Consider the following 17789-nt stretch of genomic DNA (forward strand, 5'->3'; position numbering starts at 1 on the left):
CTTCTTAACAATTAATGACCTATTGATTGAACATAAGGCTAAGAAAAGGATAAGACTCTGTAATAAGCTAAGTGGTTGTAGAAAATACCTTTATAGATTTCTCCACATCTCCTCCAGTGAGTGCCTGCAGTGGGATTCGGAAAGGCTTCCATGTTGGGTTGAGGTTGTATTTGACCACCTGCACACGTGTCACCAATCATTAGACACTTCTGTTCCACATGCTTGTATTCCACTAGTCTGTAGTGGTAGTAGTCAATGGTACCTCTGTCCTGTGAGCCAACAGCCAGCCTGTGTCCGTCTCTTTGGAGAATTCCAAGAAAGGGTCAGACTTTCCAAAGAAGCTCTGGGCAGAAAAGAGCACAGGAGTCAGATGAAGTGTATTCCAGACTGCACAATACATCTTTCTTCTAGATGAAGTGTATTCCAGACTGCACAATACATCTTTCTTCTAGATGAAGTCTATTCCAGACTGCACAATACATCTTTCTTCTAGATGAAGTCAGATGAAGTGTATTCCAGACTGCACAATACATCTTTCTTCTAGATCAGACCTGGGCATTGTACGGCCCGCGGGCCGCATCCGGCCCTTTGCGCATCCCTGTCCGGCCCGCGTGAGGCCAATCATAAATTACAAAATAAATTTTAAAAAGTATCTATGTCGAGTGTGCAATACAACAGTGCTGCTTTTGTTTTGAAAAGCGTTATTTGTATTACTTCCGTGTGGACGTATGCGCGTGTGCGATTGTGAGTGAATTGAACGGCGCAATTACAAATTACAAAATAAAGTTTAAAAAACATCTATGTCGTGCGCGCAATACAACTGTGCTGCTTTTATTTTGAAATGTGTTATTTATGCCGTATGTCCGGAGGGAACCTGTGAGGGAAGGTGCATAGAGACAAGTGATGAGACGCTAAAAAAAGAAAAGTTGATGAGGAATGGCGTGTTTCCAACAAGACATGGACTGCCAAGTATTTCTTTACATAAATTAATGGTAAAGCCGTGTGCTTAATGTGTGGTACACAGCTTGCTGTGTTTAAATATCATTTTAATCGCCACTACACGAAGAAACACGAGGGAAAATACCGGGATGTGTCTGATGAAGCGCGCGCAAGGGAGGCTGATGCGTTGATGGTAAAACTGCAAACCCAACAAGGACTTTGTGCCATATTTCACACCCCCAGAGATGCAGCCGTCAGGACAAGTTTCGTCATTTCTCACAAAAGCGCCAGAAAAAGTAAGGCGTTTTCTGACGGAGAGTTTATTAAGGAGTGCTTATTGGACTTTGTTGCGCTGATAATGCCCGGAGACTTGGACTGTTTTCGCTAACTTTGGATGAGAGCTCTGATGCAGTCAATTAAAGAGACAACCACAGGTAATGACTTGTTCACAGAGGTAAATGCGTGTTGGGACACGCTGGCAGGTGTGACAATCCAATCCACTTTATTTATATAGCACATTTAAACAACAAAATGTTTCCAAAGTGCTGCACAACAATATTACAAACAATATTCAAATATTATCCTTAGCTCCACCAATGACTGAATAAAAAGAAAAAAACAATTACATATAAAACCAATATAAAAAACAATATAGAATAGATATGATTAAAAACTATTTTTAACAACAGATGGTTGTCCAAATCTGATGGGGAAAAATGTTGGATAATGCAGGATAAAGTGACCTTAAAAAGCAATCTGCTTTTGTATAAAGTTAAGTTAGGTTAAATGAAATTATTATTATAATTATTATTATTAATTATTATCATCATTATTATTTATCTTATGGTATATCAAAAATAATATTGAGCAAAATTTAATTGAAATATTGTCGTGTGGCCCTCCAGCAGTGCTCGGGTTGCTTATGCGGCCCCCGGTGAAAATTAATTGCCCACCCCTGTTCTAGATGAAGTCTATTCCAGACTGCACAATACATCTTTCTTCTAGATGAAGTCTATTCCAGACTGCACAATACATCTTTCTTCTAGATGAAGTCTATTCCAGACTGCACAATACATCTTTCTTCCAGATGAAGTCAGATGAAGTGTATTCCAGACTGCACAATACATCTTTCTTCTAGATGAAGTCAGATGAAGTGTTTTCCAGACTGCACAATACATCTTTCTTCCAGATGAAGTCAGATGAAGTGTATTCCAGACTGCACAATACATCTTTCTTCTAGATGAAGTCTATTCCAGACTGCACAATACATCTTTCTTCTAGATGAAGTCTATTCCAGACTGCACAATACATCTTTCTTCTAGATGAAGTCTATTCCAGACTGCACAATACATCTTTCTTCTAGATGAAGTCTATTCCAGACTGCACAATACATCTTTCTTCTAGATGAAGTCTATTCCAGACTGCACAATACATCTTTCTTCTACATGAAGTCTATTCCAGACTGCACAATACATCTTTCTTCTAGATGAAGTCTATTCCAGACTGCACAATACATCTTTCTTCTAGATGAAGTCAGATGAAGTGTATTCCAGACTGCACAATACATCTTTCTTCTAGATGAAGTCTATTCCAGACTGCACAATACATCTTTCTTCTAGATGAAGTCTATTCCAGACTGCACAATACATCTTTCTTCCAGATGAAGTCAGATGAAGTGTATTCCAGACTGCACAATACATGTTTCTTCTAGATGAAGTCAGATGAAGTGTTTTCCAGACTGCACAATACATCTTTCTTCCAGATGAAGTCAGATGAAGTGTATTCCAGACTGCACAATACATCTTTCTTCCAGTTCATTAGAGAGGACCTACACTGCAAAAACTGAAATCTAAGATGAAATATGTCAAATAAGGGTGATATTTGCTTATTTTCTGTCTGATAAGATAATTCTTCTCACTAAGCAGATTTGATGTTAGAGTGTTTTACTTGTTTGAAGTGTTTTGGTCCCAAATGATCTCAGTAAGATATTACAGCTTGTTGCTGAGATTTGATGAGCTATATTGAGTAAAACATGCTTGAAACTAGAATATCAAGTGTTGCAAAGCTGTGTCATCAACACTCACAAGTATAAAACTACTTTTTTAAAGTCATCATTTCTTATTTCAAGCATGAAAAAAAAAATCATGATTTTGACACAATTGTGTCTCATAATTAAAACAGATGACAGCCAAATGGACTTGGCTGTTTTATTTCCAAAGAAACAATAGAAAATACGTACTCATATAGTAGTACAGTTGGCACAGTACATTAAGATGTGACATTTCTAACTATTTTGAACAGAAATAGTTCATGCACATTCGGATGAATTCTTCAAAGTTACAATTAAAACATTTTGGGCCGGGCTGTATATATGCACACTAATTGACTGAAAGAGCACACACTTGGCGCAATGATGTCATGTTGTCGATGGAAAAATGCATTTTTAGACAATATGATTAGCCTGAGCGGCTAGGAGACCCCGAGAGTAACAAGCGCTTGCCTTGTTGCCTTTCCATTAACAACAATAAACTAGTTTTTAGTATAAGTTTGCTGGTTTGAAGAAATGTAATGCCGAGCGCATATCATTATGTCAAGATAATGGCACTAGCATTTACTTCATTTAAGAATATTTTTCAACATATTGAGCAAAAAGGTCTCTTTTTTTTCTAGCAAGAAAAGTGCATTTGTTATTAGTGAGAATATACTTATTTTAAGGTATTTTTGGGTTCATTGAGGTTAGCTAATTTTACTTGTTTTGGAAAGTCTTGACAAGCCAAATTTTCTTGTTCTATTGGCAGATAATTTTGCTTAGTTCAAGTAAAATACCCCTCATTTTTGTATTTTTTTTCTTCTTGTTTTTGAACACTGACTTTTTGCAGTGTATGATGAATTTAATCCACAGGGTTTCCCCTCCATTGCCAAGTTACCTGTGGGGGCGTGGTCAATATGACATCATCATATCATTTGCTACTCTGCATATATTTCAAACCTATACATACGTTTAAAACTAATCTGTTATTATTAATTAGTGTGAACTAATATGTGTTCTTCCATGATGCTGTTTAGTTCTATTTTTCAATTGTTGCTGCTTATTGGACAATCTGTTTTTCTACAGATTTCTCCAATCCTTTTAGTCACTCTTTTGTTATTAAAAACGACTAGCAACAGATCTAGCATCTATTTCTGGTGTTATTGTAGACTGTACTCGTGTCCCGAGACTCTTGACTGCTGTCGCTCCATGTTGGTGACAAACTGCACCAAGTGTAGTCACACTTGTTTGAGTAATACACACAATCCAAACACTTCAGTGTTAGAATAATCATGTATATATATATTATCACACAACTTTAGTATGCTTAAAGTCGGTTGCTATAGTTATTAGCTATTGTGCTCAAGCCGCATTTTTTCTATCTGTGTCAGGACAAAACTTCTTGTCTGAGGGGTGGCCTCAGCCGCAGATGTTATCTTTGTTATAGCCCGCTAACAGCCAAGGACTTCAAGGACCTCAATGAAGATAAGATGACAGCACGCAGACGAAGCAGAAACAAGGCAATTACAAGGCCCCAGCACATTCCGTCACGTATTGTGCATACTGGACCTGCTTTGCATGATATATGTGACCACTCCTTTTAGAGGCGGCTTCAGTGATGTTGACTGGGGAACTCCTGAATAAATAGAGGGACGCAGGAGCTGTACCTTAGAGCGTAGGGCGAGACTGTGACTAAGTGTGCAGCTCCATGCGTTCTCCTCATGAGCTAAATTGAACTTTGGCTCTGCATGGTTCATTGCTTCTTGTCTGATTAATAGATGTCATCAATGTTTGAACCTGTTAGCAGTTAACATCTATAGTGCCATGAATTTGTCAAAAAGTCATAATAAGCCACAAAGAAGCGGAGGTACCTTCTTGTCCAGCTGTCTACCTGCCACCTCCAATTGCACCACCCTGCTGTCGGTTCTTTCCTCAGCATGGATCTATCACGTGTGACAAAACATGGTCTTCAAAAACAAAACACAGTGAAAAAGTTCATGCAGAGTCCAGTGGCTCACAGTGATGCTTGCAGCTCCTGCAGGCCTCTTGTCCTTCATGAGAAGTGGTTTCTTCACATTGTTGGAAGACACAATCTGTACAGGTGACAAAGTTTCGACACACAAGATGAATCAACACATACTGTAGTAAATCAAATGTGTTAGGGAGCTATTCTCCCGTTTGCAGCTAAGTGCTAGAAGTTATGCATGTGCAGCCCCCGTGTAAGTCGGGCAAAAGGGTGTACGTCTGCCATGATGGTGGGCTCCTTACTACTGCATGACACCAGGTGGTGTGAAAACCATGGATCATGCCCTTTTACTAACACCGTGAAATAGATAACAGTTAACATTTGAAAAGCGAGGCACGGCTTGTCGTGTGAAGGTGCGTTGTCATGGTGATGTAGTCTGCATATGGATGGATGTTCATAATAATCTGTGGATGAAACTTTGTTTCACCAGTTATTTAATACAATCACATGTCAGAGGGGCCTAACAGCTGTTTGTGTGGGTGGACTTTTTTGTCTGCACCTTTGCTTGCGTGGTGGAGCGTGACAGTTTGATGATAACTTTATAATAATCAATCCAATCAGTTGATAGACACTACATGATATACACTACCGTTCAAAAGTTTGGGGTCACCCAAACAATTTAGTGGAATAGCCTTCATTTCTAAGAACAAGAATAGACTGTCGCGTTTTAGATGAAAGTTCTCTTTTTCTGGCCATTTTGAGCGTTTAATTGACCCCACAAATGTGATGCTCCAGAAAGTCAATCTGCTCAAAGGAAGGTCAGTTTTGTAGCTTCTGTAACGAGCTAAACTGTTTTTTTTTAGATGTGTGAACATGATTGCACAAGGGTTTTCTAATCATCAATTAGCCTTCTGAGCCAATGAGCAAACACATTGTACCATTAGAACACTGGAGTGATAGTTGCTGGAAATGGGCCTCTATACACCTATGTAGATATTGCACCAAAAAGCAGACATTTGCAGCTAGAATAGTCATTTACCACATTAGCAATGTATAGATTGTACTTCTTTAAAGTTAAGACTAGTTTAAAGTTATCTTCATTGAAAAATAAGGACATTTTAATGTGACCCCAAACTTTTGAACGGTAGTGTATAATATATATATATATATATGGTTATTAAATAATCACTATTGTTTCCCTACTTCCACAATTTTTCAAAACCTTTGCTAAATGTATCCAAAACAGATTGATAAAAGATAAAAGTGGTAAACTTGTCGATAACCAATAGCAATGCAGAGCCAAAATGTAAACATGGACAGCATTAATGGACATAACAGTTGATTTAGACAGTAAACAGCAACATCTCACAACAACATTTGACACAATTAGTCATAATACCTTAATCCACAAATTAGAAAGGTATGGCATCAGAAGGCAGGTGTGAAACCAGATAAGAAGCTACTTAACCAACAGCAAGCAATACACAACGTTTGCCACTCTAAATATATCTTGTGGTGTACCCCAGGGATCAATACCAGGACCAAATTTGTTCAATCTCTATAAAACCGAAATTTGTAAAGAAGCAAAGAAGTCAAACAATATAACAACAATATGATCAGTTGAAGAACTTGCTCCAACTTCAAGTCTTTACAAAGTAGAGGGAAGAGAAATAGTGATGATTGATGAATGACAGAACCTATCACATACTTAGTAAATGATATCAATCATATTAACTTCCTATTCATGTCAACTGTGTTAATATGTATTCATTCATTCATTGAGTGTTGTTGTGTTTAAGATCACAAAGGAAGTGAACAATTGTGAAAGTGGCAGAATCAAATAAGAATCAAATAAGCTCTGCTTCTTCCTACTCCTTTTTGGACATGTGAAAGTGTAAACATGTTTGAAACATCACTATCTTGTTATTTATTTGATTTAATCAATGTTGTTGTTCTGGGTTAGTCTGTCTTCCTTTTTGAACACGTCTGAAACGTACGATACAAGAAATATGTCATGGATCACAGTCCAGATGAAAACATCTGGAAGTAGCAGGATGTGTAAATACTGCTGATATAAGCACGCTCACACTCAGCACACAATCATGTTCCATACTTACTTCAGAATAGCAATATGGTGGTTTTACTTTCACCTCAACGGGTGTTTTCAGGAAGTGTTGAAAATATGTACCGGTATAGTTTTCTGGAAGCTTATTTCATCCTTTTAGTATGTGTGATGTAGCACTACTTATTTGTGATGTAGAACTACTTATTTGTGATGTAGAACTACATGTTAGTGCAAATCATGTTTCATCTTCTTAGATGTCTGCACTTATTGCAGCCTGAGAGCAAAAGTACTGAAGTGATGGGAGAATACGCTGAAGGCCAGATTTGACAGGTCACGCCCACATGTAAGTGTCCTCCACCCAGAGTACACCTTTCAGATGATGATGACAGGTGGAAGTCCACATCAGATTACTATCACACCTGTTTTCACTTCACCTGAAGGGAGAATAGGGCCCTAAACTGTGTTTGAAACGTGACCTATGAGTGAGGAAAAAGGCAAAACCAACGTACCTGCCCCAAGGTGCACTCAAGTTGTCCCAGGAAGTCAGCATCTTGCAGACTGCAGGTGACATTGTCATCAATGTCATACATTTCAAAGCGTAACTTCTGCACCATCTCAAAATAATAGTCCAAGACAAATGTCTTGGAAAATGTGGGATTGAGGCAGTTCATTATCCTCTCTGTGCGGCCAACCTAAAAAATAACATCAATGAAAGTCATTAAGAACATTTCAAGTATGTAACTGTGCTGGTCACTTGTTGCTAGGCAGAGTTCATACTGATGAATGTAAATACCCCATTGGCCAGTGAAACACTGACTATGTTTCCTACTAGATCCACTACGGACTGGACTCTCACACTATTATGTTAGATCCACTATGGACTGGACTCTCACTATTATGTTAGATCCACTATGGACTGGACTCTCACACTATTATGTTAGATCCACTATGGACTGGACTCTCACAATATTATGTTAGATCCACTATGGACTGGACTCTCACTATTATGTTAGATCCACTATGGACTGGACTCTCACACTATTATGTTAGATCCACTATGGACTGGACTCTCACAATATTATGTTAGATCCACTATGGACTGGACTCTCACAATATTATGTTAGATCCACTATGGACTGGACTCTCACTATTATGTTAGATCCACTATGGACTGGACTCTCACACTATTATGTTAGATCCACTATGGACTGGACTCTCACAATATTATGTTAGATCCACTATGGACTGGACTCTCACTATTATGTTAGATCCACTACGGACTGGACTCTCACACTATTATGTTAGATCCACTATGGACTGGACTCTCACACTATTATGTTAGATCCACTATGGACTGGACTCTCACTATTATGTTAGATCCACTATGGACTGGACTCTCACACTATTATGTTAGATCCACTATGGACTGGACTCTCACACTATTATGTTAGATCCACTATGGACTGGACTCTCACACTATTATGTTAGATCCACTATGGACTGGACTCTCACTATTATGTTAGATCCACTATGGACTGGACTCTCACACTATTATGTTAGATCCACTATGGACTGGACTCTCACTATTATGTTAGATCTACTATGGACTGGACTCTCACACTATTATGTTAGATCCACTATGGACTGGACTCTCACAATATTATGTTAGATCCACTATGGACTGGACTCTCACACTATTAGCTAGATCCACTATGGACTGGACTCTCACACTATTAACTAGATCCACTATGGACTGGACTCTCACACAATTAACTAGATCCACTATGGACTGGACTCTCACACTATTATGTTAGATCCACTATGGACTGGACTCTCACACTATTAACTAGATCCACTATGGACTGGACTCTCACACTATTAACTAGATCCACTATGGACTGGACTCTCACACTATTAACTAGATCATCTATGGACTGGACTCTCACACTATTAACTAGATCCACTATGGACTGGACTCACACTATTAACTAGATCCACTATGGACTGGATTCTCACACTATTAACTAGATCCACTATGGACTGGACTCTCACACTATTAACTAGATCATCTATGGACTGGACTCTCACACTATTAACTAGATCCACTATGGACTGGACTCTCACACTATTAACTAGATCCACTATGGACTGGACTCTCACACTATTAACTAGATCCACTATGGACTGGACTCTCACACTATTAACTAGATCATCTATGGACTGGACTCTCACACTATTAACTAGATCCACTATGGACTGGGGGTCCCCACATCTTCGGTCCCCTCCAAGGTTTCTCATTGTCATCCCATTGGGTTGAGTTTTTCCTTGCCCTGATGGGGGATCTGAGCCCAGGATGTCGTTGTGGCTTGTGCAGCCCATTGAGACACTGGTGATTTAGGGCTATATAAGTAAACTTTGATTGATGATTGATTGATTGATGTCAATGCCTTTTAATTTATATTCTAACCTTGTAAAATTGTTCTTTGACTGTGAGTGTTTAATGTAGTATAAGATATTCTGTTAAAATAAAGCCAATATTGACATTTTTTGTAGTTCCCTTTATTTGGGAAAGTATGTAAAAGTATCAATATACATTTTGGTACCGGTACTTAATGATTAGTATCGGGTCAACCCTAATTTGTAACGTGTGACAATATTCCAGCAGCCGTCACATCAGAGCTAGGCTGTTAAGTTGTTAGGATCCACAGACGTCATAGGTCAACCAGAAAAGCAAGACATTTATCTGCACTAAAAGGAAGTAAGCGCCACCCAGTGTACGGGAGGAACATGGTGTATAAACACTTGGACTTTACACACAGTTGTGAAAATAGAATAAACAAACTATTTGGGAAATCAGACTAATTTAGTGCATGGAAGCGTAGGGACGGACTCCGCACTAAATTAGTCTGATTTTTTTTTAAAGTGTTTTATTGTATTTATTGTAAGTCCCAGTTTCATTTACTCTCTCTAATGCAACCATTGGTGGTACGACGTGTCTCCTGGGGCTTATTTTCTATTAGCAGGGATAAATAAATGTATTGGTTGACCTCTGATGTCACACCAAAACAAGACATCTTTGCAGCTTTCACACTTGAATGACCGCAGACATAGACCAGTCCACAGCCCAGGTCTTGTGGCACTTGATGTCTGCACCATTTACAAATATTAGCTCTACCATGCTGATGTTAGATAGCATCGTCCTAGATGAAACCAGGACTCTGCCACCAAGAAGGTGTCAGAGTTGCTGGAGGGTAGGAGAGAGTTGTTTTGAAGGAATTTCCTGGCGGATCATGGAAAACTTTCTAATGTCTCCAAGTTGATTGAAAAAGGTTTGAGTTGATGGAAGGAGTTTTGAGTCGGAAGGAAAAGCCCAGATAGCGCTTTGAGGGTTGTATTGTTCTACACAAGCTTGTCAGTTGTGCAGAATACAGACTTAAGTTATTACTAATTAGTGTACTTATTTTGCGCTTCTTTGCCTTGTAATTTACAGACTTCATTATCTTCCATCACACTCATAATTGTTCTAGAGCAGGGGTCACCAACGCGGTGCCCTCGGGCACCAGGTAGCCCGTAAGGACCAGATGAGTCGCCTGCTGGCCTGTTCTAAAAATAGCTCAAATAGCAGCACTTACCAGTGAGCTGCCTCTATTTTTTAAATTTTATTTATTTACTAGCAAGCTGGTCTCGCTTTACCCGACATTTTTAATTCTAAGAGAGACAAAACTCAAATAGAATTTGAAAATCCAAGAAAATATTTTAAAGACTTGGTCTTCACTTGTTTAAATAAATTCTTTTTTTTTTTTTACTTTGCTTCTTATAACTTTCAGAAAGACAATTTTAGAGAAAAAATACAACCTTAAAAATGATTTTAGGATTTTTAAACACATATACCTTTTTACCTTTTAAATTCCTTCCTCTTCTTTCCTGACAATTTAAATCAATGTTCAAGTAAATTTTTTTTTTTTATTGTAAAGAATAATAAATACATTTTAATTTAATTCTTCATTTTAGCTTCTTTTTTTTCGACGAAGAATATTTGTGAAATATTTCTTCAAACTTATTATGATTAAAATTCAAAAAAATTATTCTGACAAATCTAGAAAATCTGTAGAATCAAATTTAAATCTTATTTCAAAGTCTTTTGAATTTCTTTTAAAATTTTTGTTCCGGAAAATATAGAAGTAATAATGATTTGTCTTTGTTAGAAATATAGCTTGGTCCAATTTGTTATATATTCTAACAAAGTGCAGATTGGATTTTAACCTATTTAAAACATGTCATCAAAATTCTAAAATTAATCTTAATCAGGAAAAATTACCAATGATGTTCCATAAATTCTTTTTAAAAAATTTTCTCTTCTTTTTTTCGGTTGAATTTAGAATGTTAAAGAGTCGAAATTGAAGATAAACTATGTTTCAAAATGTAATTGTCATTTTTGGGGGGTTTTCTCTTCTTTTAAACCATTCAATTAAGTGTAAATATCATTAATTATTAATAATAACAGAGTTAAAGGTAAATTGAGCAAATTGGCTATTTCTGGCAATTTATTTAAGTGTGTATCAAACTGGTAGCCCTTCGCATCAATCAGTACCCAAGAAGTAGCTCTTGCTTTCAAAAAGGTTGGTGACCCCTGGTGTAAAAAAGGTTGGTGACCCCTGTTCTAGAGTCTAAAGAAGCTGGCGTTCTCCATTTCCTTAGCTAACTTTCTAAATACATCTCAGTTTCTTTTTTAGACTTAGACAAAGTTTAATGATCAATAAAGGGAAATTGTTCCACACAGTAGCTCAGTAACAAAGGATGGAAAGTGTAAGGATGGAAAGGATAATGCAGGTATCAAATAGACTAAAAATGTACCCTAGTAGCAATATAAAATATAACATATATATAATATTTACATAATATATGTACGGTATATCATATATACTGATATATTATATTATATGTTTATATCATATATGCAATATATAACAATGAGCATGTACAATATTACAGTATATGTAACAGCTGCAGCATAAAGTAGAGAGTAGATCCAGCAGAAAATATACATAATAAAGAAAGAGAGGTAGCTAACATGTCAGGTAATAGACAGATATTATCTACTGCTGTATGGCCAGTGTTTTATACAGCTGGATGGAGTGTGGAATGAAGGACTCCTTGAATGGAACACTGTGGGAACCAAGCTGAAGGAGCCTGTTGGAGTATGAACTCTGCTGTCCCTCAATTGTCTGCTGGAGCGGGTGTGGGTGGGCACTTTTTCTCCCCTTGATGAACTTTAAAATGTTCTTTTAAGTTTTTAGCAAATATACACTCATTGTCATTTCAAAAATTGGTGCTCCGAGATGCTGCGACGCCATGTTGGAGTTGTTGTCCATGTTTTATTGACACAATACCAATGTTCTCTTCCAGCAGCACACACCCTCTCCAGAGAACTGCTTTCCAATGGCATAACCTCGGTTATGTTCATCGGACTTTTCACAAGCCAAACATTAAGGTGTTTCCGTGGGTTGTAAAATGCTTATTTTGAGCGGAATTATTTGCAAAATTAGACTAATTTAGTGCATGGAAATGTAGTCACTGTTTCTTAAAGCCAGAAAGTTGCCCTTTTAAATGACTATAATGTCACGTCTGCATGATCTTTCCTTGATTTCTACAAAAATAAACGACATAAAAGCCCTTTTTAACTTTACAAGTGTCATTTATGTAGAGATTGAAACATTTTGGTCCCAGTACAGATCCCTGGGGTACACCTCAAGACATATTTAGAGCGTGGACGTGTGTTCACCTAGCTTCATGTATTCTCTGTTGGTTGTCCACAAACATTCTACTTTTATTCATGAATTTGTTCTATCTGTCGTGAAAAGATTTTTCAATGATTTTTGGAAATTGCGAAAGACAATTTTGGATGTATAAAAACTGCAGGGATGGTTTAGATGCATACTGACTAAGGCTGAAACGACGCGTCGACGTAGTCGACGTCATCGGTTATGTAAATACGTCGACGCCGTTTTTGTGCGTCGACGCGTCGCATAATTACGTCACACTACCGTCATGGCGGAGCGCAAAGCAGACTGTGCGAGCGAGGGGAAAAACGCACGCCAAAAGTCGTCAAAAGTGTGGGAGTATTTCAATACACAGCCTAATAATGTTGTTGTATGCACACTGTGTCGAGCGTAAATGGCCTATCATAGCAGCACAACGGCTATGAACGAACATTTGAAAAGAAAACCATCAACTAGTCAATCGTCCGCGTTAGCATACGTTGTCATCATTACACAAAAACATGAATGTGTCATTTGTATCTGCTAGGGGTGTAACGTTATGTGTTTTGTATTGAACCGTTTCGGTGCGGGGCTTTCGGTTCGGTACGGGGTTGTACCGAACGAGTTTCTAAGCTAAAGCTAACTTTAGCTGCTAAAGTCTTAACAAGCTGCTTTGCTCCTTCTGCGGCTGCCTCTGTCTCAGCACGCAGCATTGTCCCACCCATACAACCATCTGATTGGTACACACGCAGCATTGTCCCACCCACACAACCATCTGATTGGTACACACGAAGCATTATCAGCCAATCAGCAGTGCGTATTCAGAGCGCATGTAGTCAGCGCTTCAGCGTGGAGCAGATAGGTGTTTAGCAGGTGAGCATCAGGCAGCGGACTCTCCCCAAATGATAATAAACACCTCCCAGTCAACTACTAGTAACATCACTATGAGCCCGTTGACCTTCTAGAAACTTAAACTGCAGCTCAGCTCACTCGCAGTCCTGGCTTGAGCTGAAGGCTAATTAGCTCTCAGTTCCAGCCACATCGACCCCTTCTGAGCGCCTATTTTCAGCTGCTGGGAATATTGTAAACAAGAAAAGAAACAAAGCAAGTAGACATGCTAACCTTTCTTCATTACAACTGTTAGTCACTCACTGGAATGAGTAGAATTGGTTATTGTGTACTGTGTTGGACTGGATGTTTATTTTGCACATTTTAAAAGCAATACTTAATGTTTACAGTGCTCCAGAATATTTAGATTGGCACTTTTTTGTATTGATGTTTATCTTTATTTTTGCACATTTTAGCAAATAAGCAATACTTTCACTTTTGTTGAAATGTTTACACTTTTGCTACAGAATATTTCGTTTTGCACTTTTTTGTATTGGATGTTTATCTTTATTTTTGCACATTTTAAAGCAAAATAAGCAATACTTTTACTTTTGAAATGCTTATACTATTGCAGAATATTAAGATTTGCACTGGATGTTTACTTTTATATTTGCACATTAAAAAGCAAATAAGCTACTTTTAATTTTGTTAAATGTTAAAAGTTTTAAATGTTTAAATTGTTACAGAATATTTTGTCATGTTGTTGTCAATGTTGACTGAGTGGCCATACTTTTTTTTTTTGTAAATAAAAGCCATGCCTTTTGAAATAACTGGCCTACTTTTATTTTTTCATCTTCATTTTAAATAAAATAAAATAAAAAATAATCGGTAAAAGGAAAAATAATCTATAGACGAATCGAAAAAATAATCTATAGATTAACCGATTAATCGAAAAAATAATCTATAGATTAATCGATAGAAAAATAATCGTTAGCTGCAGCCTTAATACTGACCTCCACCCAGCTGCTTCCAGCATTACTCATGTAAAGTACACACTGCGGGTCAGACTTGGAAAAGACGTCCATGTCCATCAGATGTTCACAGGAGACACTGATGGCCACCTTGGTCACACAGCTGGTCATCCCAGGACCTGGGACACAGGCTCCCGCCATCCCGGCAGAAGGATTGGTGTACATACAACTGACATAAACACAGCTTTGTAACACACTGAAAGAAGATAATAAATATGTTTGGAGTGCACTTACCAGGATTTAAAGAAGAAAAGATTGGAGGCACATCATGTCTTCACATCTGAGGGGTCCACAAATGAAACATTAAGTTTAATAAGTTGCACTTATTAAAGTTAAAGTACCACTGATAGTCACACACACACACTAGGTGTGGTGAAATTACCCTCTGTGTTTGACCCATCCCCTTGTTCCACTCCCTGGGAGGTGAGGGGAGCAGTGAGCAGCAGCTTGGGAATCATTTTGGTGATTTAACCCCCAATTCCAACTGTTGAGTGCCAAGCAGGGAGGTAATTGCTCCCATTTTTATAGTCTTTGGTATGACTCAGCCGGGGTTTGAACTCACGACCTACCAGTCTCAGGGCGGACACTCTAACCACTAGGCCACTGAGCATAAGTAACATTTTTAAATGACATAACGAGCGCTGCTGTGATGGTGACGCTAATGAGGAAAAGGATAAGTGTGTTTGCAGATGATGTCTTTTCTCGTTGTTACATCAAATCTTCCTCCCTTTCACAAAGAACTCTGAAGACATTTTTATTAAGGATGTCTGATAATATCGGGCTGCCGATATTATCAGCTGATAAATGCTTTAAAATGTAATATCGGAAATTATCGGTATCGGTTTCATAATTATCGATATCGGTTTCTAAAAGTAAAATGTATGACTTTTTAAAACGCCGCTGTGTACACGGACATAGGGAGAGGTACACAGTGCCAATAAACCTTAAAGGCATTTCCTTGGCGTGCATACCGTCCCAGTCACATAATATCTACCGGCTGTTCTCATCACAAATTAATGCAAGGCATACTTGTTCAACAGCCATACAGGTCACACTGAGGGTGACCGTATAGACAAGTTTAACACTGTTACAAATATGCGCCACACTGTGAACCCACACCAAACAAGAATGACAAACACATTTCGGGAGAACATCCGCACCATAACACAACATAAACACAACAGAACAAATACCCAGAATCTCTTGCAGTACTAACTCTTCCGGGACACTACAATATAAACCTCCCCCGCCCACCTCAACCTCTCATAGTCTCTCTCAGGGAGAGCGTGTCCCAAATTCCAAGCTGCTGTTTGGATAGATAGATAGTACTTTATTGATACCTTCAGGAGAGTTCCCTCAGGAAAATTAAAATTCCAGCAGCAGTGTACAGAATTAAGATCGAATTTAAAAAGTAAAAAGTAAATAATGGGGGTATAAATGGAAACAGAACAGAAAGATATTACAATAACAATAAAAATAAAAAGCAACAATGAGAATAAAAATATAACAGTAAAATAAGAATCTAACAAGATAAACTAGGCAGTAGTGATCATGTTATGAAAAAGTATTGCACTGTTATTGTTTTGAGGCATGTTAAAAAAAAAAAATGCACTTTGTGACTTCATAAATAAATAAATAAATATGGCAGTGCCATGTTGGCATTTTTTTCCTTAACTTGAGTTGATTTATTTTGGAAAACCTTGTTACATTGTTTAATGCATCCAGCGGGGCATCACAACAAAATAAGGCATAATAATGTGTTCATTCCACCACTGTATATATCGGTATCGCTTGATATCAGTATCGGTAATTAAGAGTTGGACAATTTTGGAATATCGGTAAAAAAAAGGCATTATCGGACATCTCTAATTTTTATCCTTTTCGCGATTTCTAGAGCGGAAAAAAACACAATCCTAGGCCATTCTTTTTCCTCGAGAAAAGCTTCATAGAGCCTCGTACCAACTGATAACAGAGCTAGCTTGACCACCACTATATTTAATAGGCGGGACTTTAGCCGGACGTGACGTCATGTAAAACCCACGCAATAGGAAACGCCCTTCCGCTATTAAAGTGCTTCCTTACAGCAGTTTATGTTGACGTGAATAAACCTCCCTGTTTGACAATGTTCAAGTATTCATCTTACCTACATTAAAAGCAGCAGTGGTAAATAACAATTCAAGTCCACAACAGTGACAAATACAAGTTTTGCTCTCGTCTTAAAGCAAGTCGACTCATTTAAAGTCAACCTACAAGCTTTTTTCATGTTCTAAACTACAAGCTTGTTTCATGTTCTAAAGTTAAACTACAAGCTTGTTTCATGTTCTAAAGTCAAACTACAAGCTTGTTTCATGTTCTACACTCCAGAGCCGATACATGTGTAAAGTAACATAACTAAACTAGATAGTTGTACGGCACCGTTACAACTTGACTAATAAGAGCTTATACAACAGTTATAGTGTGACTAAACACATCTAATGACTAATAAGAGCTTATATAACAGTTATAGTGTGACTAAACATACTAATAAGAGCTTATATAACAGTTGTAGTGTGACTATATAAATACATCGCTATATGAACAACCACTTTAGCGACACCGTTACAATGCTGCCAATAAGACTGCATCCGCACACAATATAGTAATATAACTTCAATATAGTAATATAACTTCAATATAGTAATATTATTTCAACATTTGGTGAAAGTGTACTCACGTCGCACTGCAGCAGCACCAGCAGCTCCTTGGTCGCGGTGGGCGGGGTCGGGTGCGCTCGTTTCGACACACAGGATCACCCGTTTTCAATAATACATACATTCTGTACATCCATTTTTCTACCGCGTGTCCCTTTCAATTGTACGTTATATTTACAATTTACAACACATTTTTAATGGGTTCTCGCAGACGTAAAACATATTGTGTGTACGTTTTTGTTATTACAAAATATAATACGCAGCATTCGTTTAGTATTGTGCTGGGTTGAACCACGTGACCTTGCAATGGGTGAGGGCCGACATCCGGGCAACTGAGCTACATACGGGTTCCTCGAGCCATAGCAACGAGACTGGCGTTGAAAACAAACCGTTGCCATTACTCTTTAACCTGTCGACCTACGCTGGTTAAACCCGTCATTCTGCCTCCAAAATGCCGAAAAACTGTGTTGTTTTTGGTTGTG

At 38.0% G+C, this 17789-nt stretch overlaps 1 protein-coding gene across 1 annotated transcript in view; it reads right to left on the reverse strand.

Moving 5' to 3' along the window:
• The window catches only part of LOC133630337 (copine-3-like), a 52562-nt gene extending 34975 nt beyond the window's left edge, over nt 1-17587 (reverse strand). The window contains exons 1-8 of the mRNA XM_062021899.1: nt 17331-17587; nt 14852-14897; nt 14600-14786; nt 7509-7691; nt 4987-5061; nt 4840-4911; nt 263-343; nt 89-178 (exon numbers count right to left, since the gene is read on the reverse strand). Of these exons, the coding sequence (XP_061877883.1) occupies nt 89-178; nt 263-343; nt 4840-4911; nt 4987-5061; nt 7509-7691; nt 14600-14782 (684 nt within the window). The 5' untranslated portion in view covers nt 14783-14786; nt 14852-14897; nt 17331-17587. The remainder of the gene's footprint in view (nt 1-88; nt 179-262; nt 344-4839; nt 4912-4986; nt 5062-7508; nt 7692-14599; nt 14787-14851; nt 14898-17330) is intronic.
• Between the last annotated feature and the right edge of the window lie 202 nt (nt 17588-17789).

Source organism: Entelurus aequoreus, linkage group LG15 (assembly GCF_033978785.1).
Source record: "Entelurus aequoreus isolate RoL-2023_Sb linkage group LG15, RoL_Eaeq_v1.1, whole genome shotgun sequence".
NCBI classification, from domain to species: domain Eukaryota; kingdom Metazoa; phylum Chordata; class Actinopteri; order Syngnathiformes; family Syngnathidae; genus Entelurus; species Entelurus aequoreus.